General features: G+C 45.7%; 2 protein-coding genes across 6 annotated transcripts in view; one reads left to right on the top strand and one right to left on the bottom strand.

Moving 5' to 3' along the window:
- Positions 1-3967, top strand: part of RABEP1 (rabaptin, RAB GTPase binding effector protein 1) — a 91226-nt gene extending 87259 nt beyond the window's left edge. For all 4 annotated transcript variants that reach the window (XM_075904385.1, XM_075904384.1, XM_075904383.1 and 1 more), the window contains one exon: positions 414-3967. In XM_075904385.1, coding sequence (XP_075760500.1) covers positions 414-515 — 102 coding nt within the window. In that variant the 3' untranslated portion in view covers positions 516-3967. The remainder of the gene's footprint in view (positions 1-413) is intronic.
- NUP88 (nucleoporin 88) lies at positions 1186-25328 on the bottom strand. 2 transcript variants are annotated; one of them, XM_075904389.1, is made up of 18 exons: positions 25093-25328; positions 24955-24986; positions 20726-20895; positions 18426-18551; positions 18199-18285; positions 17279-17455; positions 15691-15877; positions 14909-15059; positions 13625-13723; positions 13449-13539; positions 11828-11929; positions 9578-9736; positions 9197-9322; positions 8111-8176; positions 7808-7888; positions 7294-7420; positions 6936-7054; positions 1186-4405 (listed from the first exon to the last, which is right to left on the bottom strand). In XM_075904389.1, exons 1-18 carry the CDS (start codon positions 25289-25291, stop codon positions 4342-4344), a joined length of 2163 nt encoding a protein of 720 aa, XP_075760504.1. In that variant the 5' UTR covers positions 25292-25328; the 3' UTR covers positions 1186-4341. The 2 variants fall into 2 exon arrangements, with proteins under 2 accessions (XP_075760504.1, XP_075760505.1); XM_075904390.1 differs by lacking the exons at positions 24955-24986; positions 25093-25328 and adding an exon at positions 21339-22740.
- Between the last annotated feature and the right edge of the window lie 10 nt (positions 25329-25338).

Genomic DNA, 25338 nt, shown 5'->3' with positions numbered 1-25338 from the left:
TTTTTAGGCACCTGTGGTGGAAGAAAGCACTACTTACTGAAAATCCATCCTAGGGGAGGAACTCGAAATCCATTGCTTACCTTGGAGAGGAGTCAATTTTGGGTTCTCTGCAGGAGTTGGCATTAACTAATGCCATCACTGACTAGAGGCTTACAAACGATGTTGCGTGGACTTTTCAGATGTAGCAAACAAGTCAGTTATTGTTAACTGAATTAGGCTCTTTACAGAACACAGAGCCAGCCTACTGTTTCTTAGTTGGGAGTACAGTGCCATTGTTTTACGTGCAGAAGTGGTTACTGGATATGCTGAGGTAGCATATCAAAGCAGACAACATCCACTCTAACAGCATGTCTTCTGGTCCGAGACTTATTACGCACATTTTACCAGCGCACTGTATTTGTTGCTTTTTGTAGGTGCAGTTGGAACGGATCCGGCAGGCAGATTCCTTGGAGAGAATTCGTGCAATCCTGAATGACACAAAACTGACAGACATTAATCAGCTTCCTGAAACATGACACCCTGATGGGCAAGGCTCCAAGGCTGCCTTTGGGGTTTTTAACTCATCTTTATAGCAACATTAATTATTATTTAACTCTAACTGAAAGAGCAGATGATGACAGAGGGGAACAATGACTGAGCTTGTTTCTAGAGGAGAGAAGGTTTTGCACAGGGCAGGAAGAGAGCACCAGGGAGCCTTGCAGTGTAGAAGAGAATTTTCTAATGGGAACACTAATGGGTGCAGCATTTTCCACGGTAAGTGGAAACAGTCCTTCACGTTCTGAAATATTTTTCCCTTTGGCTAACTTCTTAACCTAATATAGATACCTGGAACATTTCCCCCTAAATACTGTGATCAGAGTAGCTGCTGGAAATCATATCGACCCTCAAAACACAAAGTGATTGAATTTTCCTGTTTTGAATAGACAGTAACAGTATTCAGCTAGAAGGCAGCCTGAGGTGTAGTGTGCTGTATGAATATTTTATATTAAAATACAAATTTATTAGCAGGACACTGGATATTGATCTTATTTCCTAATTCAGTGCTTTTTAAACTGTTTTTGTTGAACAATCTGAATGCTGTGGAATGTGGCTGATATGAGTGTGTCTCAGGAGCTGAAACAAGTTAATCCAAAAAATGAATTGATCATTCAAGAATGGACTGTAAATTAAAATTCTGTAGTAAAAAAAAAAAAAAGCACTATTTATAACTTCTCCTTCACCCACTGAATTATTTAAAAAAATTGAACCATAACTGATACTTTCTCAATTTTAGAACTGAGGTGTTGCTAGTCCTGTATTTGTGTTAAGACTTAACAAAACTCTGTGCACCATTTTGAGTAACACATAGAGCATTTGCACATCCTCTCTGCAGGGGTGGAAGTCGCTCTGTGAACTAGCTTTTACCCTGTGTAATTTGTAGTTGAAAAAGGAAGAGGACTCTGAATTAAGGAAAAATTCAAAGTCTCACACCCATGCCACATATAGGTTGGGTTAATAGAACATGCATCATGTAGCACAAAAGCATCATAAACTGCATTATTCTGCAGGTTTCATTCCAGTGCAGTGCATCTCAAACGTATCCTGATATTGCTTAAAACAGAGGAAGTAGCCCAAATTCTACTCTGATTCTTAACTTAAGGTTACTCTGTGCAACAGCAGCAAAAAGATGACTGAGTGATACTCTATAGGTCCTAGGTTTGGGTTTCTTGTCATACAAAGCAGTATTATAACATGCCTTTTTGAGATATTGGAATTCCATACAGGATATCTGATGATGGTGGCTTATTTGTCACTGTACACTAAGTGTTGCAAATTGAATATTTGGACTGCCCCTGTTACAACTGAACTAGCTCTGGCCTATGAGAGGAAAGGAAGTTATCATTTGATCAGTATTTCAGCCTTTACTAATGAAAAGGTTAGTAGGAATATCCTTTCTGCATATTAACATCGAGCATCTACAGTTCTTAAGAGGCACATGCTCTATATTCTATGTACACACTTGAAAATGTGGGCCTGTATTTGGCAGCAAAGTCACAGGACAAAATTGTTTTTAGCTTGAAATTAGCTAAGTCTACAATGCAGTGTTGTGTCAATCCCACAATATTAGAGTCAAGGTGGGGAAGATAGTATCTTTTATTTAACCAACTTCTGCTTGTTGGTGAGTTTGTTTCTGATAAAGGATATTACCTCCTTTACCTTACGGGGCTAATATTCTACTGGTACTTGAACTTGGTAGCAGTGCTTTAAGGAAGACAGCTCTTGTATGAGACCTGGAATACATTTAACATTAATTTTTTTGTAGCACCTATTTGAGGAAATCCATAATCTGGCACAAAAGTAATTAACTTTGAGTTAAGGTTGTATATCCCAAACTCAGAGAGTACAGAAATAATCATTCAAGATCTTTTCTACACTAAGTCACTTCCTCTTCTCAGCTGCAACTCTCCTCATGTTATTGGTTGTTTTCATTGATGTGGCTTTCATGTACTGCATTTCATGTGGCTATGGTACATGGTAGTCAGTTGTGGATGATGGCTGTGTTGCTGCAGTCTTCAGGAAAAATGAGTGGATGAGCTATTAATGAGAATTCATATACTTGCTAGTAACTAATATAGCAATTACAGAATGGAAACTTGCATGTGTGTACATGTTGGTGTACTAAACGTTTAGCCTGGAAAGGTGGCTACATGTATAATTAGGATGTGAGTAGGGGCTTCTCAGGCTCTGGGAGAGATTAGTTGAGACGGGGAACTAAATGGTTACAGCTTTTTTTTTTTACAGAGCATATTGGCGCAGCAACCTTAACTTAATTTTTGTTTTGTTTCTAAACCTTTATTATTCAGACAGCTATTAATATTGTAGTAGTCTCTCCATGTTCTTCCCTCTTTTCCTAGCTTGATCTTCTTCTGTTTAGCTTTTAAGTATTAGGTACCAATGTTTAAAGGTAAACTGTAGTATGGGAATGAGCTTGTCAGCTGTTAATCTCTATTCCTATGGCCCAGGCTGACCTCCCTGTCTCACTATATGTGTAGGCTAGAGTGAGTCCAAAACCACAATTCGAGCTCTTGGTGAAAACACAGCCCTGAGCAGATTGGCAGAGATGAAGTGGTTGACTGCGGTTCCAAGACCTAGACTGTCAAACAAACAAGGCCCTATAGCTGAGCTACTGTAGGGATGGTGATGGTTTAGCCAGAAGAACCTAAAGGTGAGAGGAAAGAAAACTCAGGTGCCTACTGGAAAACTGTATGCAAGAGTACAAAAAAAGCAGGATTTAAAGTGCAAATAATCCATTTTATAGCAAGACTGAGTACCATTGTATCCATAACTGACTATAGGAGGAAAATTATCCCTCTCATAGAAGCTCCTGAGCTCAGTTTGATGTGAGGGTGATTAGTTGTATCTCTTTAACATGCACTAGCTAAAATATGTATGTTACCTACTACACTGCAAATAAAACTTAGAAGACTGGGATGGTTCAGTATAGGCTGTAAAATGAAAATTCAGTGAATTTCAAAGTATTCCCAATACTTGTGTAGTCTTAATCTGTGCAACTAAAATGTTCTTTCTGCAGCATGTCCAGTAATCCACCTTTCCTTAAAAGCTATTTTGGCACTTCTGTGTGTGCCATCGTCAAGCAGTGCAGTACTCCTTTGTTAAGCTTAGCTTGACTATGCCACTTCTTTTGGGGCAGCAGGGAAGAAGTCAAGCATAATATTCAATCCCTTGAAGTCTTCCTAAAGTAGACCTACAACTGGCCTCTAAATTCTAAGTCCTCTCTCTGGATACAGGCAAACTGAGTGTTTGGAAGTGAATACTGCATTTCAGTGAATCCAGCCCTTGGTGTCCTGTGCAATTGTGGATGTAGAATTCTGCTGTCTACAGAATTCAAATGTAACCATTTGTTATCTGTATTGAAGGTGTGTCCTTAAGAAAATGTTCCAAATTAAACAAAAGCTGCTGAAGTGCATGTGTGCGTGCTTTTCTGGTTTTTCCAAGCTGCTCTCTGCCAGAGGGAGCTTCAGCAGATGAGCCATAGCCCCTCCCTTGTTAAGTAAACATCACTTCTAAATCTTGCTCTTTTCTATATTGCTTTAATACTTACAACTATCCAATCAATGTGTAAAACTGTAAGCTCTAAGGCAACAAATTGAGCTTGTAAAAAGATTTTTTTCTTATCAAAAGAGTTTTATTTGAAACTGAGTCTTTACAAAATAATATGAAATAAAAAGCATATGCAGCACAAAATTGTTGCTGATAAATAGATGTGGATTGTATGTTCTCCCCTTAACATATTTCTTGTTGCTGGTCTCAAAAGCATTTCGGCCCTTCTATTGTGGGGGCTTAGAAGTTCACGTGGCTTCTGATGTCATTGATCTGTTTTACCATTTCCCTTATATGTTCTCCCCTGCAAGAAAGTAGACAAATTGAATTGTACCGTGCTGTAGTTCTGAGGGGGGAAGGGATGTGATTGGTTTGCCTTGTTTGGAGCTAATCATAAACATTGCCCCTGCAGCTAAAAGGCAGGACATAGTATTAAGATAAAGGTAATTCTGCCTGAACTATTTGATTGGTTGGCATCTTATAAAACCTGTCTCTTAACAGTGAGGCAGGTCATTAAACTTATACATGAGGCTCCATTGTATGCCGTTGGTGACAACCCCAAAATTTTCCAGTAGGGTTGCTGCTGCTGTGCAAAACACAAAAGAATCCAGCTTACTAAATCTTAGGTGGATGGGCTCCTGGTAGTTAACAGGAAGTAGGTACAGATGTTGCCTAGGAACCACTACTGCAAGTGGTCAAACTCCTGCAAAATCAGGGAATACAAGTTTTGCAGAAACCATGCTTTATCAAACTCTTTACAAGTGCCACAGTAAGTTAGGATCCACAGCAGCAGTGCTCCAAAAAACAATGCAGCTTGATGGAAAGACCCCTCACTCCCTTGGCTTCATTAAGAACACAAGACTAGCACTAGAGTTTCAGTATGTATTTGGCTTCAACTGTCCTCTCTCAATTCCTATTGCATTGTGCTTCTCTGAATGGCTCCCTACAGTGAGGTTGGTTTCACTGTCAGCCAGCCTGTGCTGCTTTTTCCACTTTTAGGGGTTTATTTTCACATGGCTTATTCTGTGAAGACTTATGTATGACCACTCAACTTTGACTTGACATTCATGAATTTGTCCATTACCTGCTCAGCTTTTTAAGCTGCACCTATCGACGTTTCAGTCCTTTAGACTTGCCAGTAGGTAGCTGGTTACCTTACGGTCTTTCTCTCTCTACACCTCACTTGTAGGCTGTGCCTGCACCTCCTCTAGAGAAACCTGAGCAGGCTAGATTCAAGTGAGCTCAGACAGCAGCACAGTGAAGGCACAATTACAGCAGCTTTGGTGCAGGCTAGCTACTTGAGGGTATGTTCACACTACAGTTGTCAGAAAAACAGCCTTTTTCCAACAGAACTTTAGGAACAGCCACACTGCAATTGCATTCTTCTGCAAGAAATCTGAAAGAACAGAAGGGTTTTTCCAGAATTGGTAATCCTCATTCTATGAGGAAGAAGCCTTTTTCCAAAAGAGCTCTTTTGCAAAAAGGCATGTGTGGACGAGGAAGAGCGAGTTTTCAGAAGAAGAGGAAAGAGGTGCCCTGGTGGCCATTTTGTCCATAGCAATCACAGCTTACATGCAAGATAGGTCTGATGAAGTGGGTCTTTGCCCGCAAAAGCTTGTGTTCCAATAAATCCGTTAGTCTATAAGGTGCCACAAGACTCCTTGTCCCTTATGCAAGAGAGCATCCATTCAATGTGGACGCTCTTTCGAAAAAGCAGATTGCTTTTTCAATGCACTTTTGCAGTGTGGATGCTTTCTTGTGAAAGAAGCCCATAGTCTAGACATAGCCTGAGTAAGTAGCCAGGGTCCAGGAAGGCTTGTACAGCCCAGGCTCTCTCAATTTCATTTTTCACGTATGTCTGTCAGATGTGATTGCAGCTTATGTAAAGTGATGAAAAACTAAGGGTTTCCCAGCCAGATGGACTGTTGAGGGAAGGAGCAGACCAATGGACCTCTCAGGCTGACATGCACAGTTCTTGGACATTTGCCACACGAGTTCCCACATGCTTCAGTCTTTACATAAGCAGTGCGCTCTCTAAAGAAAGATCAGACCCATCACTTCTGTCATGTCCAAAGCTTAGCTACCGAATAAGAATGTAAGTTACCAGCTATTTGTAATGTATTATCTCCCTTCTGTGAAGATAAACCTTTTGGCTACATCTACACTGGCGTGATTTTTCCGAAAATGCTTTTAACGGAAAATTTTTCCGTTAAAAGCATTTTCGGAAAAGTGCGTCTAGATTGGCAGGATGCTTTTCCGGAAAAGCATTCGTGGCCAATTTAGACACACTTTTCCGCAAAAAAAAGCCCCGATCGCCATTTTCGCGATGGGGGCTTTTTTTTGCGGAAAACACTATCGTGCTGTCTACACTGGCCCTTTCGGGCAAAAGTCTTTCGGAAAAAGACTTTTGCCCGAACGGGAGCAGCATAGAGAATCGTGATAGAAATGTAGCCGTGTTAGTCTGGGGTAGCTGAAGCAAAATGCAGGACAATATAGCACTTTAAAGACTAACAAGATGGTTTATTAGATGATGAGCTTTTGTGGGCCAGACCCACTTCCTCAGATCAAACTAGTTTTTCCGGAAAAGCACTGATGATTTTACATTAGATCATCAGTGCTTTTCCGGAAATTCAGGCGGCCAGTGTAGACAGCTGGCAAGTTTTCCCAGAAAATCAGATGATTTTCCGGAAAAACCTTGCCAGTGTAGACACAGCCTTTAAGTATCCGTATATCAACTCTGACAGTCTAAACAGTGCCATTAAAAGGCTGGGTGTTGAATACACTCTCAAAACAACCCAAAGCACACGGAGCCAAGCTTGGAAAAATTCACTTACTCTTCTTTCAGAACTGTCTGGATGCACTTGCTCTGGCAGGCACTCAGGGTTATGGTAGGCTTTCGTGGACTGATTCCCTTTTCCATCTTTCTCTGCTGATAATCCTTTTTCATTTTCACCTAGAAGTGACAAGAATAATGGACTTAACTCTTGAATGTTTCATAAAGTTTCTGGTAACTGTTTCATTACATGTGACAGAAAATAGGAATGAGCAGAAGCACAGATCAAATGTACCACATAGGCAGGTACATTAAGAATTATCTCCTAAGTTCAGAAAATGCCTCAGTCTGTCCCTGCATGCTTTTCTGCCATGTTTTCCAATTCATATTTTCTAGTTCCAGTGCCACCTGATGCTCACCTGTTTGATAGCATTTCCTAAGTGCTGCAGTTGATCATGTATTGTCTGTAATTCTTTCTTCATGTCTCGCTCACTGTCTGACAGAACTGGAAGTTGAGTGTGAAAACTGCGAAGCACTTTCTTCATCCTTCATGCGCAAAAAAAAAAGTCAAAGGTAACTTTGAAACTTCTGTACACCACCTTTTTTGTACTGGACTGTGTACTAATTTGTAACCACTGGCACTCCTTTCTAGGGATGTGAATTAATCGATGAGCCTGGGCTCAGTGGTTAACCTTCATGGTTACATGCAGGCTCCTGGGGAGCCACCTGCCTCCCCACACAGCTGCTTCTATCCGGGGTAGGGGAAGGGAAATTTACACCCAAAAACATTTGGCATGTTCTGCTTATGTGGACTTTGCAGTATTGTGAAAAATCAACTGATTTCTCCTCCTCCCTCCCCCTACAACCAAAGTGTTCTGAATCTCAGTAGCATCCAGCATTGATGAGAAAACAAGTGTCAATCTAAGTGCTCACCTATTCATGATATCATCTTGTTTTTCTTTAGCTTCCTCATACTTGTCAGCCAAGCGCTCAGCCATTTCTCGCAGACTGTTCCTTTATACAAGTGAGAGTCACAGTTACAAAAAATAGCACGTTCAATGGTCTGGTTTAAAGGGGCTAGTGAAGCTCTGAAGAGCTGGGCTGGATGGTAACTGTGACACACGGGGTGGGAGGAGGGAGTCTCACTAAAAGTCTAATCAGCCTGTTAGTTAAGGCAATTAACATTCCATGATTTAGCTAAAAACTGGCAGAGCCAATTAAACAGGGTGAACTCACCTTTCCTCTTGGCAGTACTTAAGATCTTCCAGTTGTTTGTTTTTCTGTGCCCCCAGCAATTTCACTCTAAAAATGAGAATTGAGTCAGAGACCAGTCCATGCACGAGGGAATGTAATGATTACTACTCTCCAGAGAAAAGCCAACAAAACTCAGACACTCTGCCGAGTTAAAAGTAGGTCAAGAGAGAAGGAACATCTCTCAAGATGAAGAGGGTTCAAAGGCAGCAGAGAAAATTCTTCATTCTAATTTCTCATTTTTAGCACTTGTGGCAAAACAGTTACCATGGTACAGGTCTTGATAGAGCACCAGCGATGGAGGCAGCTTGATTACATACAATTATATCCAAAAGGAAATGTTTTACTAGTAGGTTTTAAGTAGTTGGAACCAGGCTCCCAGCCTGATACATCCTTTCAGTATTTCCTCACGCTGATCATCTGTAGAAGGCATTATGCTGACATATGTGGGGTAATACTGATCTGAAACTTGCATATACCATTTTTGGAATATAACTAGTCTCAGATCAACACAACTGAGGATCAAAAATAGATTTCTTTCTCTACATTATGATTATTTGCAGGTGCTCTTCCAGGTACTGAGCTGTCTGACCATCCCCATTTGGTCCTTCATACAGATTGAACCTCTCTAGTGTGGCAACCTTGGAACCTGACCAGTTCTGAATGAGAGAATTTTTCAGACCATGGGAGGTCAATATTGTCTAGCGGCATTACCAAAACTTCTACTGCTTACTGGGCTGTTGGAGGACATTTAGGAGTAAATTAGAGCTAACTAACAGCACAGAACACAGAGAGGTAGGACTGGTGGCTGTAAACAAAATTTTGGGGCTGTAGGAAACTTGGCCACACCCACGAAAAGTGGACATCTGGCTAACCAAAATCATTCTAGATGACAGCTATTTCTGGACCAGAGCATTCTGGACTAGAGAGGTTCACCCTGTACTATATTTTATGGGGTCTAGCATTAACTGCAATGTTACTTTTAATATTTATACATGGTGGGCATATCCTGATGTCATTAAAAACAAAGGTCAAGCTTAAATGTGTCACCTGTTTATAAAACCACGTTACCTTTGCTGGATCTCTTCTTTTGCCAGATCCTGTTTCAGAATATATTCTTCCCTGAACACCTGTGTGGCTCTGCTAAGGAGCTGAAGACATTCCTCGGGGGGAGGAGATGCATCTTTGTCAGCAGACCTTAAAACACAAAGAACAAGTTCTTTCTGTATATGCAGTCCCACTAACAAGTGTTTTTAAAGGGTAAATTCTCTGCTAACCAGAGAAGTCTCAGAAGTCTGTATGGGGTAGAAGACACTAGGCATAGCAACTGACATCTCTGGCAGCCCTCCCCCCATTTCAGTGTCCCAACACACATGGACAAAAGATTCTAGGGTGCATGTTCCTTCTATAATGTAGTCTCCTTCTTATGAGTCCCAGAAAAGAGTCTCGTACTTCAAAAGCAATGGGTTAGCAGAACTGCGCTGCAGGATTCCTCGGATATGTTTCTCAAATGAGTGATGTGATTCAGCTAGGATGCGGAGAGGTGACACAGCAATTTCAGTGTCCTCCCTGGTACACAGGAGTGGAGGGGATGCTGGATGGACTGTCGTTCTGTCAAAACAAAACATGCATCTAAATGTTACCAAACACAGAATTCTGCTTTCAATACACTCTGTCTTTAAAATATCAATCCTGTAAAATATTCTTCTTGTAGGCAAGAAGGCTAATGGCATATTAGGGTCCATTAGGAGGAGCACTTCCAGCTGATCTAGAGAAGTGATTTTTCTCCTTTATTTGGCACTGGTGAGGCCATATCTGGAGTACTACATCCAATTCTGGGCCCCCCACTACAGGAAGGATGTGGACACATTTGAGAGGGTCCAGCAGAGGGCAACTAAAATGATTAGGGGGCTGGAGCACATAACCTATGAGGAGAGACTGAGGGATTTGGGTTTATTTAGTCTGCAGAAGAGAAGAGAGAGGGGGGGCTCTGATAGCAGATTTCAACTTCCTGAAGAGAGGTTCCAAAGAAGATGGGGGAGAGGCTGTTTGCAGTAGTGACAGATGGCAGAACAAGGAGACATGGTATCAAGTTACAGGGGGGGAAGTCTAGGTTGGATATTAGGAAAAACTATTTCACTAGGAAGGTGGAAGCACTGGGATGAGTTCCCTAGGGAGGTGGTGGAATCTCCATCCCTACAGGTTTTTATGTCTTGGCTTGACAAAGCCCTGGCTGGGATGATTTACTTGGGATTGGTCCTGCTTTGGGCAGGGGGCTGGACTCAACCTCCTGAAGTCTCTTCCAGTCCTAGGATTCGATGATACCAAGGGAATTTAAAAATTCTTAAATTACACCAGTCTGACACGCATTAGGGAAAGCCTTCCAGCTACTGCAGTAACAACAGAACTGCTATGAACCATGTCCTGTGCAACACTCATTATCAGAGTATAGATCTTGGATCTATAGGAGTATTATAGGGTCTGATAGGAATATTCATGGAAGTGTTTAACACTATGGCCATTTGAACTGAAATCAAACATGGCCAAGTGAAACTCTACTTGTATCTACAGAGGCCAGACAGCCGCTGCCAGATTAAATCACAGTCAGGATACTTTAGAAAAACCAAAAGAAAGTCGTCATGGAAACAGTCCTTGCTTTCAAAGCAGATTATAAGGTTGGTATTTAAACAAGCTCCAGGTTATAAGTTATCAAGACCAAAAAAAAAAAAAATCTAAGAATTATTTACCAAATTTCCCACATGTGATGATTTTCTAAGGACTTTATTTTTCTCCTCCATTCACACACATCCCCTGTAGACTTCACAAACCCAGTGGAGAGATTAACCCCCCCCTCCCCCCCACACACACACAGTCTGACAATTTTGTGCACTGCTTCAAATCTGTTTAGCTCCAGGATGTTGCGTGACTATGTAAAGCATTTTCAAATCACCGGGTGAAAAAATACCATAAAAAGTATTATAGCAGTATTTCAAGAATCTTTGGCCCTACACAAAGAGTGATTCGGTTACGCTAAGCATTGAAGATGTAGTAGGGTTATGACGTTATTCCTCAAAATGTACCTTCATCAATTGGACCGTGTCCTGGATGAGTTGCCATTTACTAAGCATAAGATTTATTTTAAAAGAAATAAGCTGTCAAGCTCAAATCTATTTTACATGAAGTGCCATCATCCAGAGGTTACCTGGCAACACGGTGGCATGGTTCCAATGTTCAGTTTTGATCATTACAAAATTGTGCAAAAACCAGAAAAGTGGTTCCCTCACCCAACACTGATGCCAGTTCAGTGATATGGCTGACCTCACAGCTAACAAAACAACTGGCATTCCATGGAGGGGAAATGCCTGGAAAATTAAAAGCAATTTGGGCTGATTTTTTGTGAAGTCTAAGATTAATTCAGACACTGAAAATAAAGGAAAGCAACACAGCTATCTTAACCCTCTATTCACTTTGTATATTACAGTAACACTTGTAGTTTGGTATATTTGTTGCATTTGAAAAAAATAGTCATTATAAATACGAAAAAGAAGAGCAGAAATGAAGAATTTAACTGACAAAAGGAACAGATAAAGAAATCTTGAGAGACTGAAGCACTTAACTGATAAGCACTTTGTAAGAAAGATTCCAGCATACAGGTTAAGACAAGGGAAAAGCAAAATCAAATTAAGTACCAAAACTACATACAGAAGAGGCCTTGTGATACATTCATAGGTGCTGGTGATGCAGATCATTGTGGGCCCTAAGATGTCAGAGACTATCCAAAATCCTCTAATTGGAGCAGGCTGCCTGGGGAAATCAAACAGATTATAATTGAAAACATCTTTTGTCAATGCAATAAGACCATATGCAGAAAGCTGCATTCATCTACAACAATCAACTTGGAAGCCAAATGCGTCACTGAATTAAGACATCTTTAAGACAGACAGGTGCACAAAATGCTTTTATAGCTAAAGTTCACTCGCACTATTTCAAATAAGCCTCTTGTAAGTAATCACCATTTTGCTCTGACTATGAAATAAAACCAGCTTGTGGAAACTCCAGATACATGACATCATATAACATAACTGGTTCTTTACCCAGTTTGCCACAGATTAGGGAGGTTTTGATGGTCTGAAATTATTTGTATTGGCGGTGTCTGAGCTTTAACATTCCAGAAGTACACTATGCTGGAGAGTCTCAAGGCAGTATGTGTTTTGATGCTGAGGTATTTAGAAAGCCCCATTAAAGCCCTAAGTCTTGGACTAGGACAGCTAGGCTATGTCTACACTCGTGGCGTCTTGCGTGAGTAATATGCAAATGAGGCTAAGCGTGGAATATCGCCGAGCCTCATTTGCATACCTAATGAGCCATCATTTTTTTCAAAAGAGGCTCTTGCACAAGAAAAACCTACTCTGCCCCTTCTTGCACAAGAAAAACCCTCTTGCGCAATGCCGTTCTTCCTGAAAAGTAATAGGTGTAACAGCATTGCGCAAGAGGGTTTTTCTTGCACAAGAAGGGGCAGAGTAGACGCTCCTTCTTGTGCAAGAGCCTCTTTCGAAAAAAATGGTGGCTCATTAGGTATGCAAATGAGGCTTGGCGATATTCCACGCTTCGCCTCATTTGCATATTACTCACACAAGAAGCCGCAAGTGTAGACATAGCCCTAATGTTGATGGCTGAGGATCAGATTAGGGATGTGGAAAGTTAACTGGTAGCATCACCCTACATGGGTAATGCTCACTAATTCCAGTTAATCGCTAGAGACTGGAGCAGATCCCAACTGCCCCGGCCAGGGGGCTGCTCCTGCCCCATAGATCCCACTGCAGCCATTGTCTGTGGCAGGCACAGCTTAGCTACCCACCACCCGCACAGGTTACACTGACTCCCCAGAGAGCCGGCTACAGAGCAGCCTCCCTGGGAGCAGGGCCAGCAGCTCTTGCCAGATCCACTCCTTGCTGGTAGGAGCTGGCAGCTCCGCTCCTGGAGAAGCTTTGCGGTGGGCACTGCACTATAACGCTTATTTAAGCTTTATACTGCAGAACCCACAGTGTGTAACCACTAGGATTTTTAGGGAAATTTTTAAAACACATTTTTATATCCTTAGTTCCGATACTATCAAAGTGGGAATTGCAGGCTTAATTCGATATGAAAATGCATTTGGGATAAACACTAAGGTACCAAATCTTGGTGCTCCGAGTTTAATAAGTGGTGATGATTTGGATTCTCTCAGCCAATCAAGCAATTTGTTCAGAAGGGATGTTGAGAGTTAATACACATAACAGAACATTTATTCACTCAAGGCAAATGGAAGATGGTCCCTTCTTACCTGCATGGCAATGGCTTTGTACAAAGAATGTGTTCCACAAAGCACTTCTGTTCCACTCCAAGTTCTTGTAAACTGTCCTTATCTTCCTCATCTATGAACACAGGAGACTGGTTCAAGTTCATTATGTTCAAGCTCTTCATATTTCCTCTCATGTGGAAGACACTTTCACTACTCACCTGACCCAAGGAATTTGTGAAGTTTGTGGATCCATGTTAGTCCAACACTGTGCACACCAGCTTCATGTATACAGTGATATCTAGAAGGACATTTAGGATCTGAAAATTAAGTGCTATATATTAATGGGACAGAAAACGCATCCTGTACATACTCAGCTAAGGTTCAGCACTCTACTCAGATGAGCTTTTCATCAACTTTGCACTAATGCTTACACTGAAAGGGCTATCCTATCCCTTTTCCTGCACTCAGCCCAACCAGCTGAATCAGTGCTTTTTTTCATATTTACAGTTTCATTTATAAACAGATCATAAAGGGTTAGTAAAATAATAGGAGATATAAGCATGTAACAGATATGCTTAGTAGAGGTTAGAAGTTATTTTAAGCCAACTACTGATCTACTGGACTTTACAACAATTTCTTAATTCTGCACTGCAGAGTAGGGATGTAAGAGTAGTCGGGTAGTCACATCGACTACTCACATTTCGCCCCCGCCCCACTGCTTCTATTTGAGAGGCAGCAAGAAGGGGGTGCAGGAGTTGGTGCTGGGGGAGCCGACTTAAAAGCCGATTCCCCCCAGCACCATCTCCATGGCGGGAGGGGGTAGAGGCGGCAGAGGCACAGTGAGGAACCCGGCTGCACCTTTATCGACTAATTGACTAATCACATTTAACATCCCTATTGCAGAGGAAGGAAATACTAGATAACTTTTCCCCATCCTTTTTAATGGGAGCAGTCAGAACGATAACAAGTGCAAAGATATCTTTGGTCCACGAATGGCTCTTAGCCAAGAGGATCAGGGATGCAACCCCACACTTCTAAAACTCGAAACTGCAAAGGACTGGACTGTTGCAAATGGATCACTCAAACTTGCCCTGTTCATTCCCTTTGAAGCATCCTGCACTAGCTACCAACAGGACACTGAACTAGATGACTCATTGGTCTGACCCTCTAAGTTCTTTATAAGTCTAAAAGGCTGCAAATTCTACTTCTGATCTTGTGTAGAGATAGCAGGTCCTGAAAGCTTGGAGTCATTTAAAAAACTATTTCAGCATCATCATTGTGTTCTTGTGAGATTTCCTTTTTAAAATTACAAATAAAGAAGAAAAAAATTCAAATGTTATCTGAATCCTTTTAACAGACAGGTAGCTGCAACACAGACTCCAAGGGACTGTTTTCAAAAACACTGCTCTGAGTACAGTGATACGGTCTGCATTGCTTAATATAGTTCATTTTGAAATTAAGTGAATTAAAACAGCAATAGTACTGTTGAACTACACTCTTACCTCTGTGCAGTTTAATTGGGCAAGAGAAATCAGATTCTAACGGCTCTTCCTCTTCTCCTGATGCCAATTTCAGTGCAAGTTCCAATTCAACACATTCAAACACATACAGAGAAGGGATGAGGTCAGATCTTGGGTCCCAAGACTTTTCTGACTGTAAGAAGTATTTGAATGAGTCAGTAAAGCATCTTTCTAGCAACAAGAAAACATTACTTAGCCCAGGATGGGCCCTCCCAGCCTTTAAAGAAAACACATCCTTGTTTCCTGAATAAAAGTTCCTAGCAGTCACTAATTAAAGCCTGCAGGAAGGTGCTGAAGAAGCTTTCCCGAGCCGCTGCTTTTTTCAGAAATCAAGCAGTAAGCGATCCTTGCCCAGTCCCCATGAATTTATTATGCTCCTCTATCTTCAGTGTCATCTGTGGTACTATAAGCCTAAAAGCTTATCACTCTCCAGCTGGTGATACCAGTTTCTCGTCAGAGTCAACACATTTTAATTTTAATGGAGATATTTTGAAAAGAAACCACGTTTCTGAGAAGCATCAAGCTATAGTTTGGTCTCGGTCAAACTTAATATTCAGAACAAACATCCATGTTGGCCCCTTGCTAATCAGACCAACATTTAGGCTAAAACCAAAGGGTTCTATTTTAACTGCTGGTCTGATTAGCAAGGGGCCAACATGAACATTTTGTTTGAAAGTTTTCATTCAGAAAATGGGATGTGGGACTGAAAGAGACCACCACAAGAACAAGTGACATGATAGAGTTCCTAGGAAACACCACCCTACCATTTGCTCATCGTCCTCTTCTCCCTCCAGCACCACACAGTGATAAAGCATTCCTGACTCGGTGGCAATCACCAAGATGTTGGGAACACAGGGCAGGCACAGAACAGCACAAGCATCATAGCCATAGTTATCTTCAGCTGAGGGGTGCATGGGCAATGGGCCCAACAGCTTGCCAAGTTTTCCAGTGCTGCAATGAAGAAATGAGGAAGTGCTTACTGGAAGGCTAAGACCCAAAACTGTCTCCACCAATCACCTGGGAAAGAATGAAAGCCCAGGACAATAGCTACAGGAACATAACACATTTACTAGTTTTTCTTGATCACGTTTGGCAACCTGAAATCTAATGAATTAACCTGGGCTATGTGCACTGTATGGTGCTCTCCCACAAAGACATGAATCTTATTATAATCTGCTATTGTCTAAGACTAACAAAATTGCCAGACAATGGAGTCAATAAGCAGTGCCACATCCCCTTTACGAAGGGCTGTACACAAAGTGCTTAAAGAGACACGCAAGTTAATCTTACATGAACAAATGTCAATACCTAAGAATTTATTTTCCAGCATCTTGGTTATTTATTGTATTACTCTTATGTTGGCCTATGAAAAGAACTAGGCAGCTTCACTTCTGTGCATAGGCATTTTCTAATCAACTTCAACTTTTATTTCTCGCTCACTCGGAGAATGCATGCTGCTGTGTTAGCACCCTAAATACAGAGAATTTCTAATATTTTAATTTGCATATCTAATTACATCTACTTAGCAATTATAAGTGTCCTTTTCATTTGTCTTAAGGTAGGGATGTTAATGGTTAACCAGTTATCCGGTAGGGGCTGGAGCAGTCCCCTGACTGCTGTCAATAGGGGGCTGCTCCAGCTCTGTGGGGCTCATCGCGGGCAGAGGCGCCCCAGCCTGACCCCACCCCCTTTAATCGGTTAACTGATTAACCAATTAAATGGGATTTTACATCCCTTAAGGCTACGTACCCTCTCACATAACCTAATTCTTTGTGTCTCAACCTGTCTTTGGACTGGATTCCTATGCTAACATCTTCCTAATGATACCCTGGCTGGAAGTCCCTAAAGTCACCAAAGAGGTTTGGTTCTTTGATGCACAGCCTCACCGAGCTATGGGAGCTGCAGCTTGGCACACGCCAGTTGTTGAAACCCCAAGTCAATATGGTACCTTTAGAACAGCTGATTTTTAACAAATCCCTAGATTTCTATTTAAATTTGATCTGACAGTGTCCCTTTTAAGTACTGACACACACAAGTGGGTTATCAGCAGTGGGGACTGTACTCAGGATGTCTAGATATAAAACAATGAGCCTCTACTGCCTGAGTTCCAGGTCCAGAACTATTAGATCAAAGGCTAGCAACTCAGAACTCTGTGCGGCTCACCCATCCAAGGGGCACTCTGAGTAAGCCTGGATTTACAATATAAAGTGATGGAATGTAATACAACATCTGCAGTAGCACAATTCTTGATATAAAATATAGAACAATCTGCACACAGATGAAACACACACACACACAAGTGCTATATGAATCACATGTCAAATACAACAACCAATTTGCTTACGTCCTTACCTTTGTAGGAGGCTAATATATGTGAGAAAGGTTTCCCCATTTTCATATAATATGTATAGAGGATAGGCCAATACTTCCTCTTTCCCTCGCTGCCCAGCTATATTCTTTGGAACAGAGACCAGAGGCCCAAAATCAAATGCCACTGCAGTTTCTCCTAGTGATGCTGTGTACGCTCTCCTGGGGAAGGAGAGACAGCAAACATTATAGTCGGTGATGACTGCACACTATTATTGCCCCCATTTCAAGTAGCATTTACTATTACATTAGATAAATATGATTAAGATTTCACAATGATCAGTGCTTTAGCCAATAGAATTTTCTGCCACAGAAACCTCAAGGTGGGTATTGCCCCTCTCTGCAATTAAATGCATATGCAAAGCATTGTAATACCTTTCCTCCCACCTCCATTATGCCTATTGATTTCTTACTCCATTTCTGAAAATAAACTGCCAGCTAGCTCAACTGTGTGGCATTCAGAGAGGTGAGGATATAATAGTATTTTCAGTACAATATGTTAAACCATAGCTTGGCTGTTGGAGAGCAACAGGTTTCTCCATTTCAGCTAGGTCAGAGACAAAGGAAGGTAACCTCCATTTGTTGTAGTTTCTTCCAAAAAGCCCCCTTTTAACTTCTGTTTAAGACACTGTATTAACTTCATAATATTTTGCTTTTGTTGCAGATAGTTAATCCCCTATTCTCTCTAAAATGGTAGGACAGAGAAAGTCCAGCTAATGTTCTGGGAAGAGCAGATAAAAACAAACTATGGAAAAGTAGGAAATAAGGTTCCCCACTGGCAAATTTATCACAGCACTTTACACCATCTTCTGTCCAGTCACTTTTCCATTTCTACAAAAAACACATTTGTTCCATCAGCAACTTTATCCTGTTGAGAGCATTTCAAAATCTAAAACTGCACAAACCCTTTATTGAGCATTAAACTCTCCTCCTCAGCATCTGAAAGAGCAATCACCTTCACAGGTATCTGTGGCACCTTCAGATTGTAAATCCTAGAAGAAAAAACAACAGTTACTATCCTGAACTTCTGTCTCTGCTATTTTTATGTTGTAATTCCACTAATAAGCCTGCCTACACATAACACAGCAAACAACTAAATGTTGTTCAGAAAAGCAAGCAGAAATAGACTTACCTTATAGTGTTATCTGAAGTCAACAGCACTATATGAGGTTCTAATGTCTCACTTGGATACCAAGCCACATGTTTTAAGGTCAAGGATGTCGAACTAGTGAAGAATCTTTCAGCGATAGGAATGGTGCTACAACAACAAATTTATAATACTGTTATCAAAGACATACCATCAAAACAGATTACTTTTATCTTCAGGGGAGAGAGCCTGATTTTAAGGCTCAAAATGGCTTTTGGTTATATTAAATTTGCATGTCCCTTTGGTCAGAAAATGTGTTTTATCTACTACTGTTACAAAACCTAAGATTACAATAACAAAGATCAGAATATTTTTCCAGTTTATTTTGTATGTTTGATAGCACCATCTGACTAGACTGGGTCACTACAGTAAATTTTGCCTGCTTTATTCCTCCTCCCTTATATGAGAGCCCGACGGAGAAATTTACAAGACATAGGAAATGACAAGAAACAAAAATTGGCAGATGCTCAGTGACCAAGTGTAGGATATAAAAGTCCTTTAAACTAAATATTTTAAACTGACTAGATTTCAAGATGGCAATGTCCCTTTAATCAGACAGTTCTAACAGAATCTGAAGTCACTTTATATGTATCTGTGATTAGAGGTAAATCCATACAAGTACTTATAACCATCATCATATATAGATTTCTGAATCTTGACTAAAGTAACATGAAGAATGGATATCTTCCCAATCCACTTGAGTCACCAAGAGGATGAAAGATGTGTGTGCTAACCCTTGACATCATTAGATATGCTTGTCTGAATACAGCTTTTTTTAATAGAGGACTGAATCCATAAAGCTATCAGATCTAGTTTATAAATCAGAAACAGAATAGCTTCATTGTATGATCCCTTCCACAAGTGTTTGAAAGGATATGCAGCAGCTTAAAAATCCTAAATTACTGAGGCCATGTTACCACGGCTGGAGAATGCAGGCAGAAAAAAATGACATATTTGACCACAACAGAGAGGAGAAGAATCAGCAGCTTGTAGCAACACGTGTCAGCTATAAGAGCAGCAATGGTGGCAGTGGGTCCCAGAGATTCAGCCTGTGCAGCCATGTGTCACAACAGCCCTATGCTCACACACCAAGGGTACGTCTAGACTACAAGCCTCTTTTGAAAGAGAGCGTCTAGACTGCAACCACTTCTTTCGAAAAAGCAAGCTGCTTTTTTGAAGGAGAGCACCCAGGCAGTCTGGATGCTCTCTTTTGAAAAAGCCCTGTTTGCGTTCAATAGCACCTTTTTTTGAAAGAGCACTTTCAAAAAAAGGCGTTATTCCTTATAAAATGAGGTTTTCCGTGGTCGAAAAAACTGCCGCGTTCTTTCGATTTAATTTCAAAAGAACTCAGCAGTAGTCTAGACGCAGGTGAAGTTTTTTTGAAAAAAGGCCACTTTTTTCCAAAAAACCCCTGTAGTATATACACTCCCTAAGTGACACTGCTTTTTACACAGTAAATACAAATACAGGGAAGTCTTATGATCCTCCCCAGTTTTCCTGTTGCTAATTTGGTACAAATAAAAGGTGCCATTCTATTCCACTTATTCAGGCTGAAGTCCATTTACACAAAAAACAATCAACATGGTAACCACTAACAATCCTGAGCCAAAGGAAGCAGCATTAAGAAGTTCAAGTCTCCTGGTCTATTCAGTCTTTAGACTCTCTCCCAAAACTGCCAACAAAAGTGATGAGGGTAGAATGACTGTGATATAAATCTTAAGTCACTGGAAACTTTTCCCTAGGGCAGGTTAGCCTATATCTACCTCCCTACAGGGTTTCTTGTGCCGCTCCCTAAAGGATCTGTTATTGGCCACTGTCAGAGATAGAGCACTAGACTAACTGGGCCACTGGCCTGATCCTGATAATTCCTATATTCTCATGAGATATTTTGTCCATTAGGAATGAGGACGTGAACCTATCTCTATCACACCACGTTACTGGTATCCCAATATGCCTGTGAGGTAAACTGATCATTTGAAAATTATGTCTTAGAAGGTCTTCTATGACAGTGCTAATTGGATTTGTGGAACCCATCAAGCCTATGACTCAACTCAGTGCATGTACTGTACCACTCTCAGGCCACGTTCAACTGGAAATCTTCAATATGTTCTACTCCTTATTTATGAAACTCTTCGTTCATATTTTCTGCTCTGTATCGCACACTCAGCATATATGTTATATCTTTTTTTGCACCATTGTATTTGATTGGGAAAGGTTAGAGGCTCATACATGAAGAATGTTAAGACAAAATGTGATTAAACACCTGAGATATACATAAAACTTACCTACAATTAACTGTTGGTTTTCCACCTTCAAATTCTGAGTTCTTTCCCCAGCGTTTAGGCAGTTCTAGTACCATCAGCCCTTTAATGCCTATGAGTGCCACATGATGCTGTGTAGGACTTAACAAGGTTTCATAGACTTCAAAAAGGGGTGGATTTATGCACACCAACGTCTGAAAATTAAAGCATTACAGTGAAATACTAGTATTAATAAATAAGTCATTTAAAAAGTACTACATAGACTTAAGTTAACATTGCATTAACTATTCTGGAAACATTCACTGACTTGTAAACGAAGGTGCCAGTCACTGCTTCACAGTTAAAGCTGTGTACACACTATGGTGCTTGCATGCAAGACTATACATTTTATCCAGAGTGTTGCCAACTCCTGCGATTTCATTGCAAGACTCATGAGGCTTGGTACTTTTGTTCGAGCCCCAGCTCCTACAATCACATTATCATCTGAAAATGTCAGTTTTCATTATAAAAGTGAGCTACTAGGCCTCATGGCTGCAGAGAAAAGCTTGAAAACATGAACTTTTAATGTTCCAACCTCAAAAAGCAACCGTTCCCCCCCTCCCGATATTTGTTGTTTTAAAGTTATTTTTAAACCAACCTCATGATTAAGGGCCTTGTGATTTTGTTGATCTATATCTGTCTGTAATACCAAACAGTCCCAGGACTGGCCTCCTCTCCCTTCCTGGAAGAATTAACCCTTTTAGGTTCCAAGCTATCTTCCATGCTGAAGGACAGTACAGACACCAGGAAGCACCTACTATGGACTAGCCAGGTGCATACCCACCCAGAGATTGGAAAGACCTTATTCACCCCCCCATCCATACCAATGCCAAAGTTCCTTGCGCAGGGGCTACCATGTCCTTGTGGAGATGGATGGGGAACACTCAGGACAGGTACCCCCAAAAGGAAGTCATTCTGGAGAACGGGCTGGAATCTCACAATAACCCCCACTATGGAAACCCCTCCAACTACAGGAGATGGAGGAGAAACCACCCTGCCACTCTCACCCCAATACTGTCCCAGTCCTTCAGGCTTTGCACCTCTCAGCCCCTCCCCCGGGCTCTGTGCTGAATATTAAGAATTACGAACATAAACTGAAATTATGACTAAAATGTCAAGTCTAGTGAGGGGGTAAACCTACTTCTCGAAAAAAAAGGACAGGATGAACCCTCTAGCCATGCATCAAAGTTGATTGACAATCACCTGTCAAGTGACCATTCCATGCCAACAAATGGAGCACAGGAAGAGATCAATGTGCCCTGATTATGTTTTGGGGAAAATTTGAGACTTGCAAGCAGTTACAGAGAGTACTGGAAGTCAGAACTGGAGTGGACTGGGGTGTTGCTAGTAGGGTGCTGGTGTCAGAGTTAGGGATATAAGTAAGTAGTCAACTAGTCGACTACCTGATAAGGCTAGACTTATTGGATAGTCAAGTCCACTACTCACATTTCTTTCCCCGCTCTTTGCTGCCTCTGTACTGGAGACAGCAAAGGGTGGGGGGGGGGGGGCAGAAAAAGTCGGTTTCCCCCCAGCACTATCTCCATGGTGCGGTGCTCCTCCCCCCACAGCTGCCTCTAATAACAGAGGCAGCAGCCCGGGGTGAGGCAGGCGGCACCAGGGAGATAGCTGTGGGGAAGCTCCGGCAGCAGCCCGTCTATGTAGGGTCTCAGCTCAGCTGATGCCGGGTCTGGGACCAAGCCCTGCTGCAGCTCTGTAATTTAAAATACAGTAGGAACTGGGCAGCCTGCCCACCTGGCTCTGACCACATTTGAAATGCAGAGGTCCTGCACGCTGTTGGGCTGTCTGTGAGCAGCCCAGGTGGGAGCAAAGACAGTGAAGCATGTGACGCCCCCAATGTTACAGGTCAGATCGTGTGGCCCATCAGACTGACACCCTGCCTAGTAATGGCCTAGCCCCCCCCGCTGCATTGCCCTCCTCAAGTCCCACCCGATCCAGCCGAGCCCTCCCGCCGGGTATCACACTCCCCTGCCCAGAAACTGGTACCAGCCCAATGGACTCTGCACCAGTCTCATGCCCTCCCCCGCAACTGGTACCAACCCGGCCCCCTGGGCTTCTCCCCACACAGACACATCCCCCACTGCCCAGTACCTGATACCAGCCCAGCCCCATGGGCTCCATACAACCTCAGACTCCTCCCCGACCCCCCCCCCCCGGTACCTGGTACCGGCCCAGCCCCGCAGCCCCCCCGCCCCTCAGACCCCCCCCGGTACCTGGTACCGGCCCAGCCCCGCGGCCCCCCCGCCCCTCAGACCCCCCCCGGTACCTGGTACCGGCCCAGCCCCGCGGCCCCCCGCCCCTCAGACCCCCCCCGGTACCTGGTACCGGCCCAGCCCCGCGGCCCCCCGCCCCTCAGACACCCCCCCGGTACCTGGTACCGGCCCAGCCCCGCGGGCCCCCCGCCCCTCAGACCCCCCCCGGGACCTGGTACCGGCCCAGCCCCGCGGGCCCCCCGCCCCTCAGACCCCCCCCCGGTACCTGGTACCGGCCCAGCCCCGCGGGCCCCCCGCCCCTCAGACCCCCCCCGGTACCTGGTACCGGCCCAGCCCCGCGGGCCCCCCGCCCCTCAGACCCCCCCCGGTACCTGGTACCGGCCCAGCCCCGCGGCCCCCCGCCCCTCAGACCCCCCCCCGGTACCTGGTACCGGCCCAGCCCCGCGGCCCCCCGCCCCTCAGACACCCCCCCGGTACCTGGTACCGGCCCAGCCCCGCGGGCCCCCCGCCCCTCAGACCCCCCCCGGTACCTGGTACCGGCCCAGCCCCGCGGGCCCCCCGCCCCTCAGACCCCCCCCCGGTACCTGGTACCGGCCCAGCCCCGCGGGCCCCCCGCCCCTCAGACCCCCCCCGGTACCTGGTACCGGCCCAGCCCCGCGGGCCCCCCGCCCCTCAGACCCCCCCCGGTACCTGGTACCGGCCCAGCCCCGCGGGCCCCCCGCCCCTCAGACCCCCCCCGGTACCTGGTACCGGCCCAGCCCCGCGGCCCCCCGCCCCTCAGACCCCCCCCGGTACCTGGTACCGGCCCAGCCCCGCGGGCCCCCCGCCCCTCAGACCCCCCCCGGTACCTGGTACCGGCCCAGCCCCGCGGCCCCCCCGCCGCTCAGGCCCCCCCCCGGTACCCGGTACCGGCCCAGCCCCGCGGCCCCCCCGCCCCTCAGACCCCCCCCCGGTACCCGGTACCGGCCCAGCCCCGCGGCCCCCCGCCCCTCAGGCCCCCCCGGTACCCGGTACCGGCCCAGCCCCGCGGCCCCCCCGCCCCTCAGACCCCCCCGGTACCCGGTACCGGCCCAGCCCCGCGGCCCCCCCGCCCCTCAGACCCCCCCCCGGTACCCGGTACCGGCCCAGCCCCGCGGCCCCCCCGCCCCTCAGACCCCCCCGGTACCCGGTACCGGCCCAGCCCCGCGGCCCCCCCGCCCCTCAGATCCCCCCGGTACCCGGTACCGGCCCAGCCCCGCGGCCCCCCCGCCCCTCAGACCCCCCCGGTACCCGGTACCGGCCCAGCCCCGCGGCCCCCCCGCCCCTCAGACCCCCCCGGTACCCGGTACCGGCCCAGCCCCGCGGCCCCCCCGCCCCTCAGACCCCCCCGGTACCCGGTACCGGCCCAGCCCCGCGGCCCCCCCGCCCCTCAGACCCCCCCGGTACCTGGTACCGGCCCAGCCCCGCGGCCCCCCGCCCCTCAGACCCCCCCCGGTACCTGGTACCGGCCCAGCCCCGCGGCCCCCCGCCCCTCAGACCCCCCCCGGTACCTGGTACCGGCCCAGCCCCGCGGCCCCCCCGCCCCTCAGACCCCCCCCGGTACCTGGTACCGGCCCAGCCCCGCGGCCCCCCCGCCCCTCAGACCCCCCCGGTACCTGGTACCGGCCCAGCCCCGCGGCCCCCCCCGCCCCTCAGACCCCCCCCGGTACCTGGTACCGGCCCAGCCCCGCGGCCCCCCTGCCGCTCAGGCCCCCCCCCGGTACCTGGTACCGGCCCAGCCCCCCCCCAGTACCTGGTACCGGCCCAGCCCCGCGGCCCCCCCGCCGCTCAGACCCCCCCCCGGTACCTGGTACCGGCCCAGCCCCGCGGCCCCCCGCCTCTCAGACCCCCCCCGGTACCTGGTACCGGCCCAGCCCCGCGGCCCCCCCGCCCCTCAGACCCCCCCCGGTACCTGGTACCGGCCCAGCCCCGCGGCCCCCCCCGCCCCTCAGACCCCCCCGGTACCTGGTACCGGCCCAGCCCCGCGGCCCCCCCGCCTCTCAGACCCCCCCCGGTACCTGGTACCGGCCCAGCCCCGCGGCCCCCCGCCCCTCAGACCCCCCCCGGTACCTGGTACCGGCCCAGCCCCGCGGCCCCCCCCGCCGCTCAGGCCCCGCAGGCTGAGGGTGAAGAAGGCGCCGCGCTCCGCCTCCCACAGGAACAGGTCCGCGCCCAGCCCGAAGAGCAGGCTGCGGGCGGGCCCGGGGTCGGGCCCGGGGGCGCCCCGCTCGCGCAGCCGGCACAGCACGGCGTGGTGCGGCAGCGCCGCCCGCCACTCGCCCGCCGGGTCCTCCGCCGCCATCGCGCCACCCCGGAACAGCGCCGGCCGCCGCCAGCCAATCAGCGCGC

Source organism: Pelodiscus sinensis, chromosome 21 (assembly GCF_049634645.1).
Source record: "Pelodiscus sinensis isolate JC-2024 chromosome 21, ASM4963464v1, whole genome shotgun sequence".
Lineage (NCBI taxonomy): Eukaryota > Metazoa > Chordata > Testudines > Trionychidae > Pelodiscus > Pelodiscus sinensis.
The sequence above is the reverse complement of the archived record's forward strand: the minus strand, read 5'-3'. Positions and strand labels throughout refer to the sequence as shown.